At 33.2% G+C, this 26,948-nt stretch overlaps 2 protein-coding genes and 1 long non-coding RNA gene across 4 annotated transcripts in view; 1 reads left to right on the top strand and 2 right to left on the bottom strand.

Moving 5' to 3' along the window:
• The window catches only part of LOC127710717 (uncharacterized), a 132,056-nt gene that overhangs the window by 22,552 nt on the left and 82,556 nt on the right, over positions 1–26,948 (bottom strand). The window lies entirely within an intron of this gene.
• Positions 1,895–22,174, top strand: LOC127710919 (uncharacterized). 2 transcript variants are annotated; one of them, XR_007986396.1, is made up of 4 exons: positions 1,895–2,350; positions 7,150–7,241; positions 10,787–10,862; positions 20,306–22,174. It is a non-coding gene; the product is annotated as an uncharacterized LOC127710919 (long non-coding RNA). The 2 variants fall into 2 exon arrangements; XR_007986395.1 differs by lacking the exon at positions 20,306–22,174 and adding an exon at positions 11,273–11,314.
• LOC127710800 (uncharacterized) lies at positions 17,498–26,016 on the bottom strand. The gene is made up of 3 exons (XM_052216758.1): positions 25,592–26,016; positions 23,113–23,439; positions 17,498–17,831 (listed from the first exon to the last, which is right to left on the bottom strand). Exons 2-3 carry the CDS (start codon positions 23,429–23,431, stop codon positions 17,500–17,502), a joined length of 651 nt encoding a protein of 216 aa, XP_052072718.1. The 5' UTR covers positions 23,432–23,439; positions 25,592–26,016; the 3' UTR covers positions 17,498–17,499.

Here is a 26,948-nt window from a genome sequence, read left to right as displayed (position 1 = left end):
CTTCCGATCGATCAGTGTGAAGTTGTAAATCCATCCTTCGAAACTTCAATGTTTTGTTCAAAACAATCATTTAAAATGTGTCCCTCTGGTATCTTTCGTCCCTCTTTTTGTTAAAAGATGTTAAAGATGATTGCTTCAAAATATTTTAGGAAAAGTTCTACATTTTCTATCATCTCAACACCATAACGCACAACTTTGTAACATTATTACCAAAATATCTTGAGTTTTAATTAATTGCTTCAAAATCGAAAACGGCAATCATATCAGTCAGTGAAACACCATTAAATGACTCAGTAACGGGTGTGGAAATTTATATTAAGAATAATTATGTTGTATGGTCAGATAGATCTCGAAGACGCGGATGAGTCTGTTGACTTAACTGGACTTCTCTATTTTGCAAGATCTCAAAATCGAAGGTATTGAATAGATATAAATAGATTTTTTTTAACAAATACGAAACCATTAATAGTGTGTACGTGTTACCGACCTTCCAAACAAAGAGAGGCGAAAGATATAAAGGAATATTGAAACTCATAATTCGAAAAACGAAACTGACAATGCCTTGGCAAAAAAAAAATACGAAAAACGCTCAAGAGACAAACATCTGTAAACAAAACACAACATAGAAAGCTAAGGACGAACCTGGGAACAGTATATCTAACGGGAAATGAATCTGATACGCTTTTCAGTATAAAATTGATAAAATCTCGGACTCCCCGAGACTTCCCAAGATTTACGGATTTTGGTAGCGTCTGACTGAAAAACTATCAGAACTGCTCAACAAATAAACCACATAACTCTAATTGTAAATAAATACAAGTTTTATCATTTAGTAGATATATTTTGTCATATAAAATTACCAAAATAAGTTTGATTTATTTGATGTGAAGTGTTTTATAATAGTTTGGGAATTTGTAAATCATCGCGGCAATGGCCGCCATTTTTTTATTACCTGGTTTGCATTCTGCACAATTCTGTGATGAAATGCTTGCGATTTTAACAAATTTGAAGTGACAGAATACAAGTTTGATACACTAGCATCACTATAAAACTAGTTTGAATGACATTTAATTGATAATATCAGAAATTATTAGGATAATAGCGAGTCCGTTTTTAACACATGTCCGTTTCTGTATCGTATCTTTATTAACTATGGCACGACGATAAAATCGACTACAATCAGGTAGTGTCAAGTCCCGTCAATATATATGTTCCTGGACGAACCCATTAAAAATAAACGGGTTATCTAAGGTGCTCCAGAAGGGTAAGCAGATCCTGTCCCACATGTGGGACCCGTCGTGTTCATCGTGTAAGTACAAACCCGATGATAAGTCTAATTCGGTAGGTCACCTTCGAGCAAAAGAGGACGGGATTGTGGTTACAACAATTGAACATATCCATCGTCATCTGCGAAACAGATATTCCATAACGGTCAACCAATTCGTGATACCGCGTTCGTAAAATTTTGGAAGGGATGATTTCAACTTCACCAATTGGAACTTTTGATTTTTATAACTTCCTTGTAAGCAGCAACCCTTTATCAAGGAAATCATAATAGGAAATGCAAGCTTTGGAATAGATGATTTTTTTTAATTATTTGAACAAACCAGAATGTGAACAAATTATCCTTGGTGATTTGAATATTAGCTTAAAAACAATACATCTGTAGTACAGCTTGATTTTATCATTTATGTTAATAAATAGTATTTGTATATATTTGTTCATGCATTGACTTGTTGACTGACTCTGACAGAGTATACAGTATGATAGTACTTTGATTTTCTATTCACTTGGGTATTTACATCCTGGGTATTCTATTTCTTTATTCTGATTGGTTACTCTGTGAACTCCTTTGATATTGAGGCACTCTTTTCTAATTCTACACAGAGATATAGAACACTGACACTTTATTGTGATTTATAGATATTTATTCTTCTTATTCTGGAAACCATTCTTTATATTCAGGTCAGTTATATTCTTTACATTAGTATTTGATGCATGTATTTCTGTATTTTTATCTTGGTATAAAAGATATGAATGTGTTATGAAAATGTGTATGAAAGTCCACTTTGATTTCCATGAGTATGAAAGAGTTCATATTTTTGCTTTAAGTTGGTATTTGCAAGACAGAAAGAATATTACAGTTATTATATTATTTTTCATATTTGGCTGTTATTAGATTTCAGCATAGAATATTGTCTTGCATTGAGTTTAACTATATTATTTACTAGTTTTGACATTAAGACTTATGAAGTCATATTTCTTTATATTCAGATTCCAGTATGTGAAGTATAAGAGTATACAGTAACTTTATAGAGGAGCACTGCTCAGCCCTTGTATTATATACACGGTAAGCTGTGTTCTGTGTTTACATGTTTATTTATTCACGTGTTGACTATTTGTACTTATGTGTTTTAATTAATGTGTGTCTTGTCTGTGTTTGTAATGTGTTATTGTTTAGTTTACGAATATCTCCGAATAGAATAGTGTATCAGAATTGATTACTTTAGATAATGATCGTTGACACAAGGTGTTATTGATATCTGTAGAATTGCATATTGAACAGTTACCGGAAATAGACTTTGGTATAGATGCTTATGACTTGTAGTAAAACATACTTTATTAATATGGTTTATTTCGAACTGAAGTTAACTACTTGGATAATTTATATTTTATTTTATTATAAATTGTCATCCTGCCTTTTTTTCACATTTCATCCTAGACCCCCCCCCCCCCCCCCCCCCTAAAAATCAAATGGTAGCTCCCTAAGTTAGCAGACAAATTATTTTATTTTTACATTGACAAACCTGTATAACCCTGAAGCAGTATTAAGTTAATGTATTATCCCGCATATTATTACATGTACATTGAACTAAAACAAATTGTGGTCATTGTCAAAATTATAATTTACAGTTTACTTTTCCAATGCTTTTAATTTAAGATTAGGGCATTTTTGTCATTGGAATTGAGTTTTTTAGTCGGAGATTACTCTAACATCCAACGACTGTTTTGCGACACCAGCTAGGGCAGTGAGACTTCAGCTGGTCCCATATCAGATAGATGATATTTGCCCGTCCAAAGTGGATGTGCTGCTTCGTTGCTTCTGGAGTCGACTGGATCCATATAAATCAAGCCTCAATTCATTCATTTTTCTCTTCATTTAAGTAAGTTTGATCAACCTGCCACCCGTTATCTTCTCATATTTGGACAGTTTTCACATTGACCCATCCAGTGGCGGATCCAGAAATTTTCATAAGAGGGGGCCCACTGACTGCCTAAGAAGGGGCCTGCTCCAGTCATGCTTCAGTGATTCCCTATATAATCAACCAAATTTATCACACAAAAGGGGGGGGGGCCAGGGGGGCCCCCTGGCCCCCCCCCTAAATCCGCCTCTGCCATCAATACTGACATTTTAGAGGGTATGAATGCCCTTTACCGTCAGGCGTCTAACGGTCATTTTCGGCTACCGTTAGCGTCAAATATGTTAACATTTTACCGTGATTCGTCAACATATCCTTATCATGATTCATCAGAGGTCTCAAATAATAATCGTTACCGTTATTTTTGGCAAAAAATTAACGTGATTTGTCAAAATCTGTCAGTTTTTTATCGTCTTGAAGAAAGTCTTCATTTTATCGTCATGCACCAAAAGTTACCGTTAACGTCATTTGGCAAGATTTTTTACCTTTATTCGTCATGAAGGTACCCCCATTACCACCCTCATTTTAACTTTTACTTTATAAGAATGTCACATGACCAACATTATGGGAACTGATTTATGCAATTGACCCTTATTCAATAGGAAAACAATCTATATAAATCAAGCCTCAGTTCATTTTTCTCTTCATTTAAATAAGTTTAATCGACCTGCCACCCGCTATTTTCTCACATTTGGACAGTTTTCACATTGACACATCAATACTGGTATTTTTACTTTAACTTAAAAAGATTGTGACATCAGGGGTGAAACTTAACTTTGTAAGGCCAGTAGCCAGCTGGGTTACTAGACTTGGAAATCAGTTAGCCCTGACAAAAAGTTAGTAGCCCAATTTATTTCACTATGAGTATCACTGGTGAAGCCTGCGTGCGGACTGAACTTGCTAGGGGGGGTTTGGGGGCATGCCCCCCCCCCCCCCCCCCCCCCCGCCCCAAGAAAATTTTGAAATTTTAGACTCAAAACCCTGCATTCTGAGCATACCTGGAGGTGATTTAGATGCTTGGGAAAATGTAAATTTTGTCTTATTTTTGTTGTTGACTTCAATCAAATTTAATAAAAAAAAAATCATTTACAAAATGGGAATCTTCATACCCTGTGTACCAGTTTTTTTTTTTAATATCTTTTTAAGACAACTAAAGAATTCTCTGTCCTTAAATACATGTAGATGATCAATGAAATATTTAATTTTATTTCTTTAATAATCTAATTTATTAAATATCTTGATCGATTTATTTTGCGTAACTACATACATTTGTAAACAAATGACACCCATTTTTTCTCAAAAGACTTGTACACGTATTTCAAAAGCATTGTCATAAAATTGATATCTCCTCTAATTTTCTCTTTTTTGTAAACTGTTCAGTAAGTAGGAAACTAAAATCATTTTGAACTAATGTTATTTATTTGTGGTCGACAATATTCTTCTTTCGTTTTTGACCTTCATTCTCTGGACACCACGTGGGCTTTGAAAAGGGAACTACAAAAGGTACTGTTTTCCAGATTCTTAACAACATTATATATTATACGTTCTTTTATTTGACTGATATTATTTCATAACATGCTATTGTCATCTTCTCTGAATTTCTTCGCTTTCTTGAAGCCAAAACCGAACAGGGTATTTGATCGCTTCATATTGTAAATGACCATCGGAACGTCTCTCTAATGTTATCCTTGCAAACATTCAATACTTTCCGGACTTTAAATAGACGACCAATCAGTGACCTGAATTAACGTGAACTATATTTAGTCAAAGGTAAACTCTGATTTTACATCCTTGTTTATCGCAACCGCGACTTTGCGACAATACGACTCTCGACACTTGCCTGTATACATTTTAAAAAGATTTTTTTTCTTTTTGAACTTATATTTTTGTCAGTGAAGTAGCCGGCACTTGGAGCCACAATAAACAGCGGATTTCCGTCTGTCGGGTACTTTGTTTTCAATTCGCCACCTGCGCTACCACAACTGAATAAAAAGATCGCCCAGGTCAATTTCTGGTCGCCATGGGCGACCGTTAAGTTTTTTCCCTGGACATGACCAACAGAAAAAGTAATTTTCAATGCATTTTGAGAGTTGATTTATGAAAATGACCCTTATTCAATACGAAAACATAATCTAACACCTCGTTCATTTATGATGCAAATAAGCTGAATGGCCGAGTGTGTTCAATTTGAAAATAAAAGTTATAAAATGCAGGAATCGCAAAAACAGATGTTGGACATCAGAGTAATCTCGGCCTGTGAGTATGAGTTTTAGGCAATTTGTAGGGGGGAGGGTTCAAGGGAAGCAAATGCTCTTTAAATTATGCATGTTTCAAAAATTGGGGAAAAATTACACAGAGCGTTGAGTCATTTTTTCAGACTTAATTTAAATAAAGACTAATGTAGACTTACCTTCTAATTCTATAAAAAAAATCACAACTACTGAACAGGAACAATCATGGTACTTTTTTTGTCTATGATTCGTATGAAACTACACTATGACATCTGATCTTCAAAACCTACAAACAGACACAGAAATATCATCAAATAGTGAAATATAAGATTGATTGCACCTTGTATGGATAGTTCCGACACGTGTTACATGGGGAGCCTGTTTGTTTACAAATAATAATGTCACGTGATCACGCACTGACCGTCACAAATTTTTATCCTCCGCCATTTTTCGTATTACACAATATTACTGTACTTGCACAATTCACAAATGCATAACCCATTTATCTTGCGGACATGCAATGGGAATGTGCACGGTTATCGAAAACTTCAAAAATATTGCATGTACAGTTAATGAAGAAGTTATTTCATCAAATAGATATTTAGATAAGATTTTCACTCATGACACAAATTGACTGGGTGTCATCGCCATCGGGGATAATTGATAAATGGGATTAAATTGACCGCCAAGAAGGTGTAGAGAACCGCCTCTGGAGAACCTTAACATTAATAAGTAATACTCACCAAAATTTCTCTATAATTAACGCTATTTTCTGTTGGAAAATTTCAGAAAGATGCTGATAAACTTATTTGGTGACACAGATTATTTTCTTGTTTTGGCGCGAAATATATTCTTACTCTTAACAAAATTTGTATATAATTATATTTTACTCAAGCTCAGCATAAATATGCAGAAGCATGAAAATACATTAATGATAAAATGTGTAAATATTTCTGTAAAAGAATATAATTTTACTTTCCCAGTATACTTTACTTAGAATTACATTTGAGCGCAAGAAAGTCTCCTTGTGAATAGGCCCGGGGTCGAAGTTCAACATATCAACGGAAATTTTTGCGTGTGCTTGCGTTGCTTTACATCGAGGCTACAGCTTTTCAACCAATCGGGGAATGTTTACCTAGGGCATACATCTATTTTTACAGCAGGTTTTGACATGTTTAAATCGGGATTATAGAAAAATGGAATGTTGTTGGTAAATACAAAACAGAAAATGATGACACTTTTAGCAAAAGATAAATTGGATCGGGGGTCTGTGAATTCACATTATTTGTACAACTCTCCTTACTCTTGGGAAGCGTGTGCTTTACATCGAGGCTTGCGTTGCTTTACATCGAGGCTTACATTGACGCCATAGTAGTTCAACCAATCGGGGAATGTTTATTTGGGGCATACATCTATTTTTACTGCAGGTTTTGGCATATTTTAATCGAAATTAGAGTAAAATGGAATGATGTTAGGAGATATAAAACAGAAAATGATAAATATTTTTAGCAAAAGATGAATTGGATCGGGGTTCTGTGTATTCACATTATTTGCACAACTCTCCTTACTGATGGCAAAAAATGGAATTTCCGTGACCTAAATGGTTCGCGAAAATTAATATTTTTATATATATATATAGTAAATATGGAGATTATAATTAGAGTTATCGTTCTTTGAACGTATGTATTGTGTCTTATTGTGTGTTTTATATGTTACAGGGTGTTTATTTGAGATTACTATAATAAACCAATAGAACCTTACTCAGATGTTATTTACGCCCAACTTGATGAGTCTACAAATGGCGCCCAACGTAAGTAGATTTCTATGGAGTGTTCTTAATCTTCCTTCTCCATTTTCCTTTTTAACATTGAAAACAGGTATTTCTAAATTCGGTTGCGATAAAATTATATACGGTTCATCCTCCCACTTATCAGCAATTTTATGTTTTCCGTCGAATGCAACTTTCCTAACTTAAACCTTATCTCCTTTTTCAATCACTGCACCTCTTGCTCTGAGATCATAACCTTCCTTTTGTTTCGCCTGAGCTTTCCTTGAGTGTGCAGCTGCTATAATTCATACGCCTTAACTAATCTTTCTCTTAACTCCTGAACATATTTTGTTTGCGGTTTGCGTTGTTTTTCTGTAACTAATCCAAAAGCTAAATCTATAGGTAATTGCGGTTCTCTTCCAAACATTAAAAAGTATGGTGATTGATTGGTTGATTCGTGTTTTGTACAGTTATACGCATGAACAAGTGATCCTACATGTAATTTCCAATTAAGTTTTTGATTCGGTTCCAAAGTTCCTAACATTGAGAGTAAAGTACGGTTAAATCTTTCTGTCATTCCATTTCCCATTGCGTGATACGGTGTAGTTCTAGATTTTTTAGTTCCCAAAAGTTTACAAAGTTCCTGTATTAAATTCCCTTCAAAATTTGCTCCTTGATCTGAATGTATGCGTTTCGGTATTCCGTAATGGACAATAAACTGGTGAAATAAAACTTCTGCTGTAGTTTTAGCGGTCTGATTCCTTGTTGGATAGGCTTGAGCGTACCTAGTGAAATGATCTGTCACTACTAACATATGCTGATGTCCTCCTCTTGATTGTTCCAAAGTTAAAAAATCTATGCATACCAATTCCAAAGGTTGTGAAGTTGTAATACTTACCAGTGGTGCTCTTGATGGTTGTTTTTTCCTTTTTATACACCGATCGCAGTTCTCAATCCAATTGTCAATATCTTTCGACATACCTGACCAATAAATATCTATAAATCACAATAAAGTGTCAGTGTTCTATATCTCTGTGTAGAATTTGAAAAGAGTGCCTCAATATCAAAGGAGTTCACAGAGTAACCAATCAGAATAAAGAAATAGAATACCCAGGATGTAAATACCCAAGTGAATAGAAAATCAAAGTACTGTCATACTGTATACTCTGTCAGAGTCAGTCAACAAGTCAATGCATGAACAAATATATACAAATACTATTTATTAACATAAATGATAAAATCAAGCTGTACTACAAACTCCCCTGCATTGGGAAATGACGTCCCCGTCATTGCAGTCAAGTTTTAACAAAATACAATATATAATACACATGTGAAGTTCTGACTCTCAGTACTTCTTACTAACAATTCATGAAATTAACTATCAAACATATAAAAGATAAAACACAGATCTCAATCACTGAATGGAATAATCTCACTGAATTTCTAAGATGATTTCAAAATAATGTCTATTAAAGCTTTCCCAGCTTCTTTTTCTAATCCAGATAGAGTTCCATCCTTAATTGCAGAAGCCATAAATTCTGCTTTTGCTTTCCAATCACAAATCACTGCACTTTTTACAACAAAATCTCCAGACCTTAGCCACTTTGGTTCTCTCCTAGCACGACGCGACCTTCTAGGTGGAGGTATCGGAGTAAAAACCAAATCATCTAATGTATCACTATCATTATCAGATTGAACGGTTTCATCTGCGTTCAATAATTCATGACTAGATTCATCAATTCCAGAAGCGCTTCCTAATTCAGAATCATCTCTGATTTCCTGAATATCAGATTGGGCGTCCCCAACTGATTCTGTTGTATTCTGTTCAATTTCCACTTCCTGTAATGCAACAGTATCCTCAGTACTTGTTGGAGCACTATCTGTTGTCATAACAGGTACAAAATAATATTCATCCTCTGATGAAGATTCACTAGCTAAGTCTGAAGTGTCTGTAACTATAACAGATTTCGGTTTCGGTGGTGATTTCATCGGTTTTAATCTAGGTTTGGGTTTCGGTGGAGTTTTAACGGTTTTGTCTGAAATATGGCCAATAGGTAGAAGTAGATTTCTATGGAGTGTTCTTAATCTTCCTTCTCCATTTTCCTTTTTAACATTGAAAACAGGTATTTCTAAATTCGGTTGCGATAAAATTATATACGGTTCATCCTCCCACTTATCAGCAATTTTATGTTTTCCGTCGAATGCAACTTTCCTAACTAAAACCTTATCTCCTTTTTCAATCACTGCACCTCTTGCTCTGAGATCATAACCTTGACCTTTATAGATACTTGGTATTGGGTACATGTGTACTTGTGTACTTTGTAAATATTAGATATTAGTGGGTATATCATAGCATTTGACATTGATTTTAGTTATGCTACACATTATTATTTGCGATTAGTGTAGTTAGGGTATACATTTTTTTATGATTTGAATCTGCGTTTGTGTCCGAGAATGTTACTGTGAGTGTTTGAACCCTTATCTACTACTTCATATACTTATACCTGCTTGTGCCCGTTACACACTTTGGTATTTGACTTTACTATTTTATAGTGTTATTTCACACATCTAGACTTTGCTAGTTGGCATACTATTGACCCATCCTTGTACTTAGTTGTCATTTTAGTGATTTGAGACTAGTGTCATATTACGTGCTTGAGACTTATCATACTGAGTTTGACATTTTACATTCGACTTAGACTAGTTTATTCGTTTTGATAGATAAGATTACTTGAGTTACTATTTATGATGGTACTGTAGATATACGTATACATTGACATTAGTTTGAGAATATTTTGATACTAGTATTTTGAGTATTTTAATATAGAATAAAATAGATATTGCCCAAGCCCCATATTGAATTTTCAGATATTTGCGTGTCATCTAATATCAACTATAGATACATCGATAAATAGTCAGCGATACTTTACTTGATTATATTTAGTATAAGACAATTGCGTACACCGTAACATATATCTGAGTCATCACGTTATAATTAAATTGGAAAAATGGCCGGTCTTGGCGAGAAATATAAGGATTTATATAGAATATGACTGACTCTGACAGAGTATACAGTATGACAGTACTTTGATTTTCTATTCACTTGGGTATTTACATCCTGGGTATTCTATTTCTTTATTCTGATTGGTTACTCTGTGAACTCCTTTGATATTGAGGCACTCTTTTCAAATTCTACACAGAGATATAGAACACTGACACTTTATTGTGATTTATAGATATTTATTCTTCTTATTCTGGAAACCATTCTTTATATTCAGGTCAGTTATATTCTTTACATTAGTATTTGATGCATGTATTTCTGTATTTTTATCTTGGTATAAAAGATATGAATGTGTTATGAAAATGTGTATGAAAGTCCACTTTGATTTCCATGAGTATGAAAGAGTTCATATTTTTACTTTAAGTTGGTATTTGCAAGACAGAAAGAATATTACAGTTATTATATTATTTTTCATATTTGGCTGTTATTAGATTTCAGCATAGAATATTGTCTTGCATTGAGTTTAACTATATTATTTACTAGTTTTGACATTAAGACTTATGAAGTCATATTTCTTTATATTCAGATTCCAGTATGTGAAGTATAAGAGTATACAGTAACTTTATAGAGGAGCACTGCTCAGCCCTTGTATTATATACACGGTAAGCTGTGTTCTGTGTTTACATGTTTATTTATTCACGTGTTGACTATTTGTACTTATGTGTTTTAATTAATGTGTGTCTTGTCTGTGTTTGTAATGTGTTATTGTTTAGTTTACGAATATCTCCGAATAGAATAGTGTATCAGAATTGATTACTTTAGATAATGATCGTTGACACAAGGTGTTATTGATATCTGTAGAATTGCATATTGAACAGTTACCGGAAATAGACTTTGGTATAGATGCTTATGATTTGTAGTAAAACATACTTTATTAAATATGGTATATTTCGAACTGAAGTTAACTACTTGGATAATTTATATTTTATTTTATTAATATGGAGATTATAATTAGAGTTATCGTTCTTTGAACGTATGTATTGTGTCTTATTGTGTGTTTTGTATGTTACAGGGTGTTTATTTGAGATTACTATAATAAACCAATAGAACCTTACTCAGATGTTATTTACGCCCAACTTGATGAGTCTACACATCTACTATATGGAAGTCTTACACAAATATTCTAGATCTGTTCAACTTAGAACAGCTGATTAAATAATATACTTGAGTAAGACCAATACCAAGTACCATCATAGACAATACTATATGTAATAATCAAATATTATCTGCAATAAAAGCGCTGTTCCATTGCTTTTTGTGTTTTTTGCTGTGCACATACTGATTTTATGTCTTGGATTGATACCCCATATCCTTTTTTTTCTATTTAGATAGAATAAGTCAGTCCGAGTTTTCTCAACGGGCGTAAGTGACCATTTTATAGCATTCTGTACGAGAAAGTCACAAAAAGAAAAAAGTTGAGAAGCCAAACATTATTAGAATAATATCAACTAAAAATTACAAAAAAGAGATCTTCAATGATAAAATTAATGCCATAGATTGGTCAACCTTTGTATTTATATAGACATTTACAGAAGTATCATGGGAGAAATTTCGATTACTCTTTCATTTAACCCTTGATGACATTGCTCCGTTTAGAGAGATAAAAAAGACACCAATCGGAACCGTGGATGACATCTGTTAACCTAAATAACATGAGAAATAGAGACCCTTTGCAAACTTACAAAAGAACACACAATTAACACCATTACGCACAACTTTGTGAGTAACATCAGAAACAAAGTCCATGCAGATAGATATTAAAAAAGATAAGGTAAACTATGTTGCAGGCAAGATCGAAGAACATACAAATCCACAAAAAAATTCTGGCAACAATTGAGATCCCTATAAAATAGTGCAAAAAAGCGAAATGAGGCAGGTATCGTTTTGAATGTAGCTGGACAAACATTCCATAACTTAAAAAGAAACTGCAAATCATTTTAAAACCTTCTTCGCAAATATTGCTTCTTCTCTTGTCGACAAATTACCACCAGGACCAAACATATTTGATGTTTAAAATTACATACTGTTTAAACAGTTCTACAGTAAAGTTACCAACAATAATGTTCAATTCGAATTAACATAGTTAAACATGAAATTATTAAACGTGTTGTTTTCAATTTTTTACATCACTGGGTCGATACCTCTGCTGGTGGACTATCAGTCCCCGAGGGTATCATCAGCTCAGTAGTCAGTACTTCGGTACTGACATGATTTATAACAAACTTTTCTAAAATTGCCCGTTTATGAATTTTGAAATCATAAAGAAACTAAGGTTTCAACTCCCTCAGGCAAAGTTGGCCTTAGATGGATTTGGCTATTTGTTTTAGGTATTTTTGTCATATAGCTCTTCAACTGTTTCGGTACTTATACATCCCTCGGATTTCAAATGTTTGGCTTCGAGCGTTCCTGATGAAGGTAAATCCAGAAAAGCGCTTCGGACGCGTGAAATTATTAAACGTGTTGTTTTCAATTTTTTAAAACAAGACTTTATATTTGAAGAACTTTAAAATCTAAATTCTATCAAGGACACGGGGATAGATTAATTTCCTGCAAGATTCGTCAAAGACGGAGCAAACACTACGGCAAATCCAATATCTTACCTTGTTTATCTATTAATTACGACAAGGATAGAACCAGAGGAACTGAAACTCGCCAGAGTGAAACCTTTATTTACAAAGAGAAGTAGACCGGAAATAGAAAATTATAGACCAGTGAGCATCCTATGTATCGTCTCTAATATTCTTCAAAAATCTGTTAATAACCAGAGACTCATATGATCCCTCATAATTTATTGTACCAATTTCAATCTGGTTTTCTTTGCTCTTATTCAACTGATTGTTGTCTTATCCAACTATTTGACCCTTTGCTTTTTCTATCTTACGTTAACATGTCTTAATGTCTTAAGTATTAATGCCGACTGCAAACTCCTGCTTTAACCCGACGACAGCACTATAACATTTTATTTAAAGACCCAGAAGTTATCTTGGCGAAGTAAGGAAATGAATTAAAGTCTTGTAGCAACTGGCCTAAACCTAGCAAAATGCCTGTAAATGTAGTTTAAATTTACCTAATGGTTTTGCAGCCAAATTGAAAAATGTTCTTTCAAAAATAAGGTTCAATCAAGTATGGGAAATTCTAAAAAAATGCCTGATTAATGCTGTAGGGAACAAATTAGCTGAAATATATACAGATTTCTGGAAAAATAGTCTTTTTAATGACCAAAATAAACCTAATGGAAACAAACTAAGAACATGTAGAAAATTAAAAAATGATTACAATTACAAATTAGAAATTTTTTTATTAATAGATTTAGACCGCTCAATGATATCTAATTTTATTAAAATCAAATTAAGTAATAGTAATCTAAATAGTGAACAGGGTAGACACCGTAAATTACCTTTGGAAGATTATGTCCCTTCTGTAAAAATGGGGTTGAAGATGTATATCATTTTGCTTTAAAATGTTAAATTTATGTTTACATTTAATGAGTATGACATAACTAAAATTATTGTTAAGGGGGTTAATGATTTATATGTACTAAGAAATAGCCTAGCTGACAAGAAAAACTAATTGGGCCTCAATAGCTACAATTTGTGATTATTTTATATTTTTCATATATATTTGTTATGTTATATTTTATAACAATAGCATTAAGAATATTGTACTTTTACTTTCAAATTTGCAAAAGTATCACCTCCTCCAAAATATCTAAATAAACGAGATACTTATATAATATGAATGTTGCTTAAATTTATATATTGTATGTTTGTAAATATTGTCATGTTTGTCTTGGTAACAACCCAATTTTTGGATTTTACACCAATAAAATGATTTGATTTGATTTGATTTGCACACTCTTGAAGTGAAATATTTTGAACAAAGGTGCTTTTGTTGCTACACTTCTACTATTTTATTTACATACATACGACTTTTAAAAATGAAATTTCATTCTTATTGTTACAAGACAATTACAAAGAGAACTGGAAGACAAATATAAGTATTAATTCTAGTATCATAATCATACTTTATGGAACTCTGAGAAAAACCAGATTAAACTATATCCAGAATATCCTAATTATTGTTTTATTATGGATAGATTCATGAATGTCCAGATATACTGAACAATATTTTTCCATCGTCAGAGAAACAACAGCTTTATTATCTGTAAATTTCCTTTCATTCTACATGAAAATTCCGACCTGCTGATTTGGTGACCTTGTTTTGTTATTTTATTTTCTACTTCTCTATTGATAAAACAAATCTAGAAGAATAGCAACCATGTTTTGCTGAATCAATTCATTGTTTTATTTCATTGTAATCAAATCATTATAATCATTATATAATCATCAAATGAATGTAATTAATCAGCTGAGCTTTGGGTGGTGTGATTAGCAATAAAACACTATTCCATTATATTCTATTTCAGTACACCAGATGTAGATCTTCTGTTGTCACTTTTACTTTCCCTTTTGACATTCTGTTTCCGACTCAAGTTTCTGTAAAAAAAAATATGCAGCTTTTGGTAAAATACTCTATGTATCTGAGTCTCCATGCTGTGACTATTGGGCCTCAATATCTACAACTTCGAACTTTATTCAGCCTTTTAACCTTTTTTTATTCGAGCGTGACTGATGAGTCTTTGTAGACGAAACGGGCGTTTGCCTTATACAATTATAAGTCTGGCATCTTTGATGAGTTCTTATTTTGACAGAGGCTGCATCATTTAACTGAAAGATTGATTATTCATTTTTTTAATATAAGTTTGTAAAATATATATTTATTTGATTAAATACAGTACATTATCTCAGCCATGATATAGCAGTTCAAATGAAAATGATCTAAAAGTTAAATATATATAATTATTATAAATACAGAAATTAAGGCATTATGATCCTTACTAAACCCAAGTTGTGATAGAAATTAACTAAGTACTTGTTGTACATGTAATAACAACGGGTGCCACATGTGAAGCTGGATCTGCTTACCCTTCCGGAGCACCTGAGATCACCTCCGGTTGTTGGTGGGGTTCGTGTTGCTCAGTCTTTAGTTTTCTATATTGTGTTTTGTATACTGTTGTTTGTCTTTTGGTCTTTTCTTTTTTTGTCATGGCGTTGTCAGTTTATTTTTGACTTATGAGTTTGAATGTCCCTTTGGTATCTTTCGCCTATCCCTTGAGTGTTGTTCAAAATTTTTTGTTTATTGTTTATTGTTTTGAGTTACCGAGGTGACAGAACTTGCTCTTTATTAAGTTTTCTAAAAATAGTACTGGTATACCTGATCAATATGAGTTAATATACAAACAACATAAAATTAAGTGAAAATAGTATGTTTGGTGTTTCCTTGAAGGGGTAATAGCTGTCAAATTCATATTCAACGATTTGACCCAATTTCTCAATTTGATTATTTACATACTTAAACGTATATCCAATTTACAAAAAGTCGAATAAACAATTAACAATGCATGGACTCGATAATAGGTATCAGCATTTCGTATCCATTTTAGTCTAGATGCCATCTAAATGACCATCGAGATGGCCTCCGAAGACTGCCGATGGTTATATAACCCCATAAATATAAATAGATAGCGAACACGTGCAGTTTTTTTCTAGGACTGTTTGATTTCATGTTATAGGTTAAAAAAATATGTTTATCAACGTTTCCACCTGTATAAGAAGGAAGTTTTGTGGATCGAACGGTTCACTCTTGTTTCACTATTAATGTTGTCAAGGATGTTGACATTCTTTTCCTTTAAATAGTTGAGCACGCAAAGTACATGCGTAATCCATCTCAGCTAAGGGGTTAAATTGAAGGTCACATGAATACGGATTCAATTGAGGTTGAATTATTCACTTGCAAGTCAATAATACATCCGCGATGTTTTTGAGATTATTTTGACAATTTTGGGCCAAGCTAACTGCTTATAACGAAATATTATTTCAAAATTCCGTTTTTATTAATACTGGAAACAAAAATAACCATATTTTAATTTTTGTCAAAATCGTAGCTAATGTCCCAATAAAACAAACATACAAAGAAAACTGCAGCAAATCCGCAATTTTACCACCTCTATGAAATCAAAGTATACGGTGAGATGGATGACATGCATATACGTTTTGTACGGGTATAGAATTTCTGCAAGCTATCTTCCGTGTCAAATTCATCATTATTTAAAAAAAAAATTTTGATAAATCAGTCTATAATTCTTTTGTATTTATCAATCCCAACAACATTGTGTAAAATCTGAAGTAAATTGATCCAAGCATATTCTAGCTTAAGTATAAGTCCCATCACTTGGGATGATAAAAAATCGGATAATTTTCAAAATGAAATGAGAGCTTACCTTCACCAATCCCAACAACAACAAAAAGTTTGAAGTAAATTAATCAAGCATTTTAAGGTTACTGTGCAACAGTGCAACATATGAAAAATTGCATTAATCTGACGGTTAAAGTCCAATAACGCTGGAATGGCAAATTGGAATGCAAGTGGCACAAGTAGAGGATAATCTGCCTACCCTTCTGGATCAACTGAGATCATCCCTAAGTTTTTGTGGGGTTTATGTTTCATAATATAGTATTATGTGTACAGTTGTTAGTCTTTTCGTTGTTTTGTCGGTTTTTTTTCACCATGGTATTGTCAATTTTTCTTCTACTTATAATTCTGATTGTCCCTTTGGCGTCTTCTGCCTCTTGTTTACTTTTACTAGTCTCAGCATAGCTTAAAGCTCTTTTTCGATGATCTGGCCTCTTACAAATACTGTCGATTTCAGATAAATATTATGGCAAGTGTTGTTTCTATTTTTTCTTGAGTAACAGGTATCAAACAAACAACTGCAGCACTTTATCTAGCTTCCTGTAGTAGTAAGCATTTTTTAACCTTGCTTTCTAAATTAAGAACTGCTTGTTTTATCATTTCCTTGTTGATGTTAGTGGTCATCCTGTTGGTAACTGCACTGTGCAGGTTTTTTGAAGTGTGTGTTATTATTCTACGAAATCCACGAACGTTGTAATAAGGCAATGGGGAAGTTTTGTGTGCGCATAAAATGTTAAACCCCATCAAGACAAGCTATCGGGACCACGTGTTGTTCGATGTTATTTGTATTTTTCAGAGGATTCTTGTGTTGATGATTTATCGAGTTTGTCGTACTATCCAGTCCAGTATTTTGAGTGGTTCCCGTTATCCTTTTTGTGTATTACTTAAATTATTACATCGTTAATTGATTCTTTATATTTTTACCTATTAAATTTTTTTAAGAGCGTCCCAAATTTTGTTTTCGTAAATAGATTCAGGTGTATTCTGATGTGCAGAGAAAAAAACATCCATAAGCCTTGTTACAGTTGCACCATGTCCATACTTATTCCTCCATTTAACCAGCAGGTCATGACATGCAGGATCTGAAGCCCGATGATGTTTATATTGTATGCCATCAACATCTCCTTGTTCAAATCCTAGACATGTTCCAAACGTTATTAAGTGTGCTGGAGCTATTGCTTTACAAAAGTACAAAAGGTGAACATCTTTTAAATATTGGTTTTCTTTTCCTGGTGGCATTCGGTTTCCAATCCATTCCTCTGAAAGAAGAGCATACATGTCAATGACATATTGTATCATAATATAATTATATTTGACTTTTGTTATCTAGAAATTACAACTGATGGTAACATATGGACTTGTTCATAGGTCAGATATAAAGTCCATTATCGTCTACATGCATTTCTAAGAAAAGCATGTAACCCTACTATCCAACACAGAATCAAGGTATCGTCGGTGCTGTGATCTAGCCTATCAAATCTGAACACCCAAACATGTCAATATTGAATAATTTCTTCACAAAAGTTTTGTACAAAACATCAGTTGTTAGAAGATCTCTTTTCTACTATTGAAATTGCTATACTTGCATCCTTGGTAACAAATTTGAAAATATTTATAAAACATTAAACTATTTAAACGAAGCATACTCAACGGTTAAGTACAATTTTGTAGATAGTTGTCTCATAAGCAATCATGACGGATTTTTTGAGGACTGAATATTCATTTCCAGTAGTTTCTACCGCATGTGTTTTTTTTGAGCGAAAAATTATTTTCACTCTTGTACACAGTTATTTTCTTCATTGTGTGTTGCAGAATCTATATCATCACCCTATTGTCTTAGGGAAAACTTTTTAATTGCTACTCTTTAAAGACCAGGATATTCGTTTCAAAATTCCCCTGTCAACCTCGAAAACAAACTGACAGTGCCTTGTCCTCCCCCCTCTCGCATAAATTCCACCGAAAAAATTCCAAAGAAAGATTATAGATTTATCTTCTTAAAGCATCAAATTGCATCTCTGCCCCCGGTGACAGTTTTTTTGGGAAACAATCCCCAAAATAGGCAATAATTTCATCGAAAAGAGAAAGTCGAGTACACCTTTTTAGGTTCAGGCGTGTTTGAGTTGACTATTCTGTCTTGAAAACGTATAAAAGAAAAAAAAAATATTTGATACATCATCTCGCTTCAGATTTTATTATTTTTATGTATTTAGGCTGTAGGTTGATACAAACATTGAAAATTTACAGTACTAAAAGATGAAGTATATAGGTCAAGTGAAATACCTTTCTAATGAGTCATAACAACAGAGTAGGCGTGTTCGAATAACAAATTTTTTACTAAAAGTATTTGACGACAAACTTTTCTGGTGGATCTTAAAAATGCACAACTTCAAAAAAACTTAATTTTTTGTATGTGTTATCTATGGTAATTAGTCTTCAACCTCTGAACATTTTTAGTCTGCTCTTCCACGAAATATTTAATTAGAATTTTTAAAAATATTTTTGAACTTTTAATAATTCCCCCTGACAACCGATCAGACAAAAGTTTCAAGTTGACCAAATGCATAAAAGTACATTAAATGATGCTCAATAGCTTGTAGATGCATTTGTCTTTTAAAAAACAACTGGCATATAAGGATCGTAATGATACTATGCGGATAAATTTATCGGTTTTCAAGAGCTAAATTGACAGCGCGTCATAACTACAATGGCTTCTACTTTTACGATTATAAAAATTAGGTGGCGTAATGGGGAGATAATTTTGACGAAGTAGAATCCTGACTGAGCAATGAACAAAAAAATTAAACCAACAAGAATATGTGTCCATAGTACACCATGCACTGCTCACATTCTCACATTTCTGTGATCAGTTTTCCATATATCTGGGTGAAAACCCTAATTTGGAATATATTTTTTTGAGTTGACTTCTAAATAAAAAAGGTATATATAGTTTCAAGTTCATGTAACTAAAACATGATAAACTATCTTAAACCAAACATTTAATATCATAACAGACTGCCAAAAGGACGGATGGACTCACTGTCCAGAAAACATTATGCCCACACTGTCGTAGGTGGGGGCAAAAACACATGCTTTTCAGTGAGAAATATTTATAGTGGTAATAAATCTGATATCATAAATATAGATTTATATTTTTTTAAGCAGTTCAGGATTTACAATATGTTTCAAGACTTCTAATCGGTTTCTATTTACGCTGTATAATATTTTAGAATATTATATAGATAGTTCGTGTAGAAATAATGACTTCAAGAAACGGGAAATTAAAATCTAGTGTAAATAGAGGCATACCCCAAATTTGGTAATTAATAATGCAACAGTTGATCTTTGTAGTTGATGTTCCGTAGAGTCTATTATGATCAAATGATTTCACTGTATTTAGTGTGAAACTTTTCATAATTATACATTCTTCCATTAACAATTTAAATATATGGGATTAAAAATGGACAATTCTAAGACATTCAAAATACTGGAATAGTATTATATATTTATTATAGAACAATTTGTTACACACAATCTCATATAATTTAAATTGTGATTATCTAATTAAAGGGTGTTTGCCTTTTGTTGACTATACTCTTAAAGGCTATTTCTGGCTGTACTAATAGAAACACAAGTTATGGTTTTATTGTCAACAGGTTCATCAAACATACTTTTACAAATAGATACAGAAGTATAGATTAGTGGTGAGTTTGATTATCATTTTCTTTTCATATAGGTTGCTGAGACCCCAAGCAATGATAGGTGATCATGGTGATATTGTGACAAAAATGCAGTTTATGCATACGCCAGTATTTGTAAGTCAATGTTTAATTGTAGTCCATCATAAATTACCCGTTTGAACAAAACATATTTTCGAACATCCTGGCACTTTAAATTTCTAGGAGGTGAGATTCTCGGGCTTTTACCTCAAACTCTATGGGAATTCACAATTTTAAACTCAATTTAAAACAAAATGGTAAAAGATATCATAAAGATACTTTAAACCCATGTGTAATATGTCAGAAATCGATCTTAAATAAAAACTTAGCGATTCAACAAATTAAAAGTAAATTGATTTTTAAATGTGTATTATTACATATGGTAAAACCGGAGGATTTGTCCCCGCTTCAACTCCAATAATTGTAAATGCTCTTTTGTTCCGACGTTGGAAAGTTCCGGGCGGAAAGAACTAACTATCCGAAAAGTTCCGGAGGAACTTATCAACTAGCCACAAAGTTCCTCTTTGGCAAATAAGTCAAAACCGGAACTAACAAACTAGCCCAAAAGTTCCAACGGAACTTATCAACCAGTCACAAAGTTCCATTTGGAGAATTGATGCAAAGTAAAAGCGCAACATATTATCTTTGAACCTTTTCAAAGGTGAACAAAGATACTAGCCACAAAAGTCAAACGGAACTTATCAACTAGTCACAAAGTTCCTCTTTGTTAGGGTTATGGTTATGGTTATTGTTAGGGTTAGGTTAGAGTTAGGGTTAGGGTTAGGTAAGGGTTAGGGTTAGGGTTAGGGTCAGGGTTAACTATTCAACTAGCTACATTGTTCCGGGACTTTTCAACTAGCTACTTTTTTTCCGGAACTTTTCGACTGCACTCGGAATAAAACAACTAGTTAGAAAGTTCCTTCGGAACGAAATAACTAGTTGAAAAGTTCCGCCGGAACAAAGTAACTGACGGAACATAGTGGCTGTTACATAGTCATCTGTACTATTATTTGTTTGTTTGTCTTTTTATTTTTGGCCATGGCGTTTTCAGTTTGTCTTCGATCTATGAGTTTGACTGTCCCTCTGGTATCTTTCGTCCCTCTTTTACATCAGTCACGTCTCAGTCCTTACAGCTGAAAGGACGTGCTGGGTCAGCTCCACTTTACCCGCTATCTACGATGTTGGTATACTGATAGATGGACCAACGACACACTACTCTCGATGACAGAAACCAATCCAATGCTGTACAGTACGTTGTATAAACTTGAAGTTTCGCGTAAATACCCACGTTAGCATATGGTCCGTAACACCCATTATGGGGGATATATTATGCTGACTGACGTCCGTGGGCCTGTATCGAAGGTGTTGGAAAATGGACCCCCATTTCACTGTCTTACGGCTTTGGTCCTGATAAAGCTTCCTGTCATCGTTATTACTATGTCCGAGACCCATCGACCAGTACTTCATCATCGTGGATAGTGGGCTGCCAAGCTGACAAACCTGGCCCTGAAAGTTGCCGTTGTGAAGGCAGTAAACAACAACATAATAGTCAACAAACCAAAAAGATCTTACCAAAACCAAAATGGCGGCCGTCCTTTCCAACTTTCCATCGTCACGCATGAAAATATTTTAACGCTCACCAAACGCATTCGGGCACCCAGTCGGCCGTGCGAGGGCTTACCAGCCAGTCAAGGTCGTTAAACACCACTAGTTAAATTGCGAGTTCGGTCATTTGTATTTTGGCTGTTGATGAGTAAAGAAAGCATCGTGAATTTATATAAAACAATTAAAAGATCTTTAAGAAGAATTTAGAAGCTGAGGTGTAAGTAGGAAGTTAGTAAACCACTAGGATTAAGTTGAAAGCTTGTAGTTGGAAGCAAGCAGTTTAGAAGTCTTTACGATAGTTGCAAGCTACTGGGTTGTTCCGAAACTGCAATTTCCCACGGGAATTGGTCGCAGTCCCTCAAAGAGGTAGCTTGTGATTGTCTGGTGACTTCGGTGTTTCAGAGACCTGGTGTCTCAGGAACTTGTGGTTTGGAAGTTTGGGTCTCGGTTCATTTAGTTTCTAAAAGATAAAGTTTGACAAATAAGTTGGGATCTCCGAGTCAGTCAAAGGATTAAGGATTGATTGAAGTTATAGTTGGACGTTTTGAATACATTGTAAATTGTATATTTTTGTTGTTTCTTTGTGGTTAAGATTCAAAGTTTATATGTTAGTCTCGTAGTTTAGAGTAAAACTTCTAAGTTGTAGTTAGGTTTTGAGTTAATAAAAAGATTGATATTGAAGCATCTCAGATTCTGTGAAAACGGATACGAACAGATAGTTCATATACATGCCAAACACGTTACAATAGCATACTCCCCTTCGCAGAGTGGCGGAAATTGAAAACACCTTAACATGCTTAAGACTTGTCTGTTTGTTCGTTTGTCCAACACATATTTTCGCCACACTTAACTTTCTCATGAACTACTGAACAGGATGCCTTCATATATTGTAACCAGCTTGACAATGATGAGTTGTAACGTGTGAACACTTTTCTGGGCTGTCAAACATCTGCTTTTGTTTTAACGAAACTTTGAATTTGTAACATGTTGAATGAAAACAAACATTTTCGGCATACTTTTTCAGGACAGAATGACTCAATATTTTGTCAACAGTTTGACTGTAACGTTTAATTGCTTAACAGATATGCCAGACACCTACTTCATGCACTCCAAAACTTTGAATTACAAGTGGGTTTATGCCTAGCATGACAACGCGTGTAGCTTCTTGTTGCAACAATAAATAGTTCACGTATAAACATGCATCAATTTGTTTACCTACCACGTGTTTCATCGTCATCTTCATCTTCTTCTTCAACTGTATTCTCTATCTGGTCTGCAATAGATTCATACGCTTTTTCATCTTTACGTAAAGACTTGAGGAATTCTTTATACCCCGCTGGTTTACTTCTAATAAGGATGGTTACAAATTCTCTGTTCTTATCTTTTTGTGTACTTTTTGCGTTTATTTTTTCCGAATCATGTATAGTAAATATTCCTTTAGTAATCATATGATCTAATATATCAACAATTACCAGTTCATTTATGATGGTTTCGTAGTTGCTCGTAATCTTCAATTCATTGTCTTTCGCCAGAGGCATTGCTATTTCTATAAAGAAAAGAAAACATTGTATAACAAGAGGTATTCACATTATGTTAACAACTACATATTTTGAGGAAAGCAAATATAACTCTTCAATATCAACAGAACTTTCCGTAGAAAAAAATATATTCGAAATTGTATACAAAGGAGAACTTTATTGTGTACAGCATGAACATGAACATGAATACAGCATGAACATGAACAATAATACAGCATTTAACAACTTGGTTTCAAGGGTTTTTTAATATTGAAATGTTTACAAGGGAAAATATTTGAGACACATTTATTAACCATCTTAATAGTCCACATAAACATGAAGTCTTTAAAAGCCATTTTATTTTTTTTTTTGCTGTGGCACCTTCATTGCGTACAAAATTTTAATTCTGGTATCTGTAATGAGTTTATTTTCTACGACGTCGTAACACCGAAGCCATTTGTTTCGTTTCGACTTTGAGAGGAAATTTTGATTGATTGCATACTTTTATAAAGGAATCTCAAAACCAAGAAAAGTTTAAAATTTTCTAAAGCATAAATTGCGTATAACATTTTAGTATTACTGGTTTTACTCTATTCAGGGTAAATTTATTTTATTTTACAATTTTGTCATTCAGTTCCGTTTTTAAGGTTCATTTTGACCCTATGGCTAAAATGGTTGCGTTTTCGCCTCAAAATTTACTCTGAGTACAGACAAACCTGTGTATCTGAAAAAGTTTTCACAAATAGCATGCCCTAGACAAATAAAATTCAAATGCATTTGTTGTTTTACAGAATTGATAACTTAACTGAAGGTGCCAAAATAAACAAAGTTGGGAAAGAGGTTTGAGAACTTCCCCATAGGTTATAATTGAAGTGAACTGTATTTATAGAGGGGCAATAGATACCTGACAATAATTGGTGATTTAAACTGTGTCACTGAGCAGTCCATATCAAATGAAACGCAACTGTTTGTTACTTTTATCATGTTCTGCAGGGACGAAAAAAGTGCATTGCAAAATCCAGTTAATTTTTTTAAATTTTTTCTACAACATAAAATGCATTTGAATTTTATTAAACTAGGGCATACTATGCCTTAAAAATAAAATATAAATTTTATATTTATACAATAATCGGTTTTTCATATATTTTTTTGAATAGTTTCCCAAGATTTTGAAATTCGATATATATTTTAATACATATCTTTAAAAAATACCCCTTTTTACAATATTTGAGTTAAGAACTGATACAGGTAAATATTAAGGTTTGAGTCCTTAAGAGGACGCCTTAATCCTTAATATTGTTTAGTCTAATTATCAAATGTTGGATAAACGTGAATAAACCGTAAAATGAGTGGACTGTGTATCAATTTGAATTCACCTTTTTTTATTTTAGCATCTTCTGTTGGATGGGGAAAAAAAGGGAATCTCAAAATCAAGATAATTTTATAATTTTCTGAAACATAAAATGCATTTAAAATTTGTTTATCTAGACCCTGTCATGCTTTAAATATTTTTCAGGTGCACAGGTTTCTCTTTACCAAGAGTAAATTCTATGGTGCAACAAGGCCATTTTTTTTTTAATTTCTTCTGAGGAACTTTAACATATCCTCTCTCATTGAGATGCCAGTAAATGCAGCATGTAATTTATTTGATTCTTTGGTCAAACCAGTACATATATATATAACAATGGAACTTGCTATATCGACATCTACATGACCTATTATAGAGCAAAGAAAATAAAACCCGGTGTGAAAAAGGTTCACTTCTTATGTAAGCATGACATTGTTCTAGGGAAAAAAGGCCATCCTCCAACCTAGGTGCAAGTGCAGAGCTAAACAGATTTCCTGCATGTGGAAAAATACATATTTTATCAAACTTTACTATATCATTTATCGATGAATAACAGGGTGGTTCAAAGTCGGAATGTATTATACCGACCCGAACCTTTAGCAGACCTTAATCAACAACAAAAAAATACTTCTCACTGTCAAAAAAAATATAAATCAGTTCAGGAAATCTGAGATTTCTGACTTTATAACTAATTTACATGGTTCTCAACCGAAAACAGACAATCTGTACTGTACTGTCCTAACAGACATAAGAAAGAAAGCAATGTGACATATGAGGAAAAACTAGAGCACACGAACGTTATGTATAATGATAGGTCTCTATTCAATACATACATTGTAGAAACACCTTTATCTGCTCGACAGAAATTGAACAAGGAAGTAAATTAGCATTTGAGACGCAACGGCCATACTTCCACGTCGTCCATAGGATATGTCGGCCATACCGCCACATCGTCCATATACTTGAATCAAGAAAGATAGACTTTTTCAAGAGTGTCTACATAATGGGTCGAAGACTACCCTATGTTGATATCTTAAAAAACAGAAGTGACAGAGCTGAATATGTAAGATCCGTATAAGTGCTTATAATCTGATGATTGAAAGAGGGAGACATCTTAATATTCCCAGAAATGAGAGATACTGCTCTGTATGTAATTCTGATCAAATTGAAAATGAAAAACATTTCTTTTACATTGTGAAAAATACTCAACTAAAAGGGCCATATTTTATCAAAAAGCTTCAAATATAATCGATGATCCTACAAAATTTGAAAAAATTAAAATAATATAATTCATACACTTTTCTAAAATTGACTTCCTCTTTCCTTTCAGACAGTTTGAACCTGTGTAAAGCTGAGCAAATACTATAGAATTGTCAATATGTCTTTAATTCATAGTCATTGTTTATAATATTATATATTAGTATAGTAATTCTTTACAATACTCATTATGTATGATCAATTATGTAATTAATATGCCATGAACCTTAACCATTCATTGTTGATTAGTTTGTGCTAATAAAATATTTGTATTTTATTTTTATTTGTATGTAGAAGTTTGCCGGTTCACATCTTTTGTGCATTTGTTTATGGATCATCGGCAATCATACCAAATCTCCTTAAAACGTTTTACTATATATATAAGAAATAAAGATAATTTTTTTGTTTTGTATTTTGTTTATTCATTTAGTCATACATATAAACAAATATACAACAAACAACATACAACATACAACATATATACATCAAAAAGACTGCACACACAGCTTGTATTGTTACAAGAATTTCACTTTTTAAATTTTTTTTTTATAGTAAATATATAAAAGGATATCACATACACATAACAGTTTAGATATATCAAGATAAATTTAGGAGGAAAAAAACTCAAAATATACTACAATAGGAATATAAACTACAGATTAACTCCTTAACACTTGTTTGTTTAACGCTGGAGTTCCAGAACAAATGTTCCGAGAACAAACGGGTTACCGAAGCAATGCAATTTGGTCCTATAATAGACCAACTGAGGGACAAAAGCGAAAAGTGTCCGAAATTCTCCAATTGCAGAAAAAATTATGGTGATACCGTGCAAGAAACCGATACTATGAAATGTGTACAGGTAAAGGAGGGAACACAATCCGCGATTTCCGGCAAAAGACCGAAGTCAGAAGAAATGTCCTTTGTCTTCAATAA

The sequence above is a fragment of the Mytilus californianus genome, unplaced genomic scaffold, assembly GCF_021869535.1.
Source record: "Mytilus californianus isolate M0D057914Y unplaced genomic scaffold, xbMytCali1.0.p SCAF_1, whole genome shotgun sequence".
Classification (NCBI taxonomy): Eukaryota; Metazoa; Mollusca; class Bivalvia; order Mytilida; family Mytilidae; genus Mytilus; species Mytilus californianus.
Note: the sequence above shows the minus strand (reverse complement) of the source record. Positions and strands in the feature narration are given on the sequence as shown.

Excerpts from the sequence above, each read along its gene's own strand:
- LOC127710800 (XM_052216758.1), bottom strand. The coding sequence starts at position 23,431 with ATGCCTCTGGCGAAAGACAATGAATTGAAGATTACGAGCAACTACGAA. Across the intron at positions 17,832-23,112 it reads AGATGACGATGAAACACGTG|AGGAATGGATTGGAAACCGA; the intron begins GTAGGTAAACAA and ends CTCTTCTTTCAG.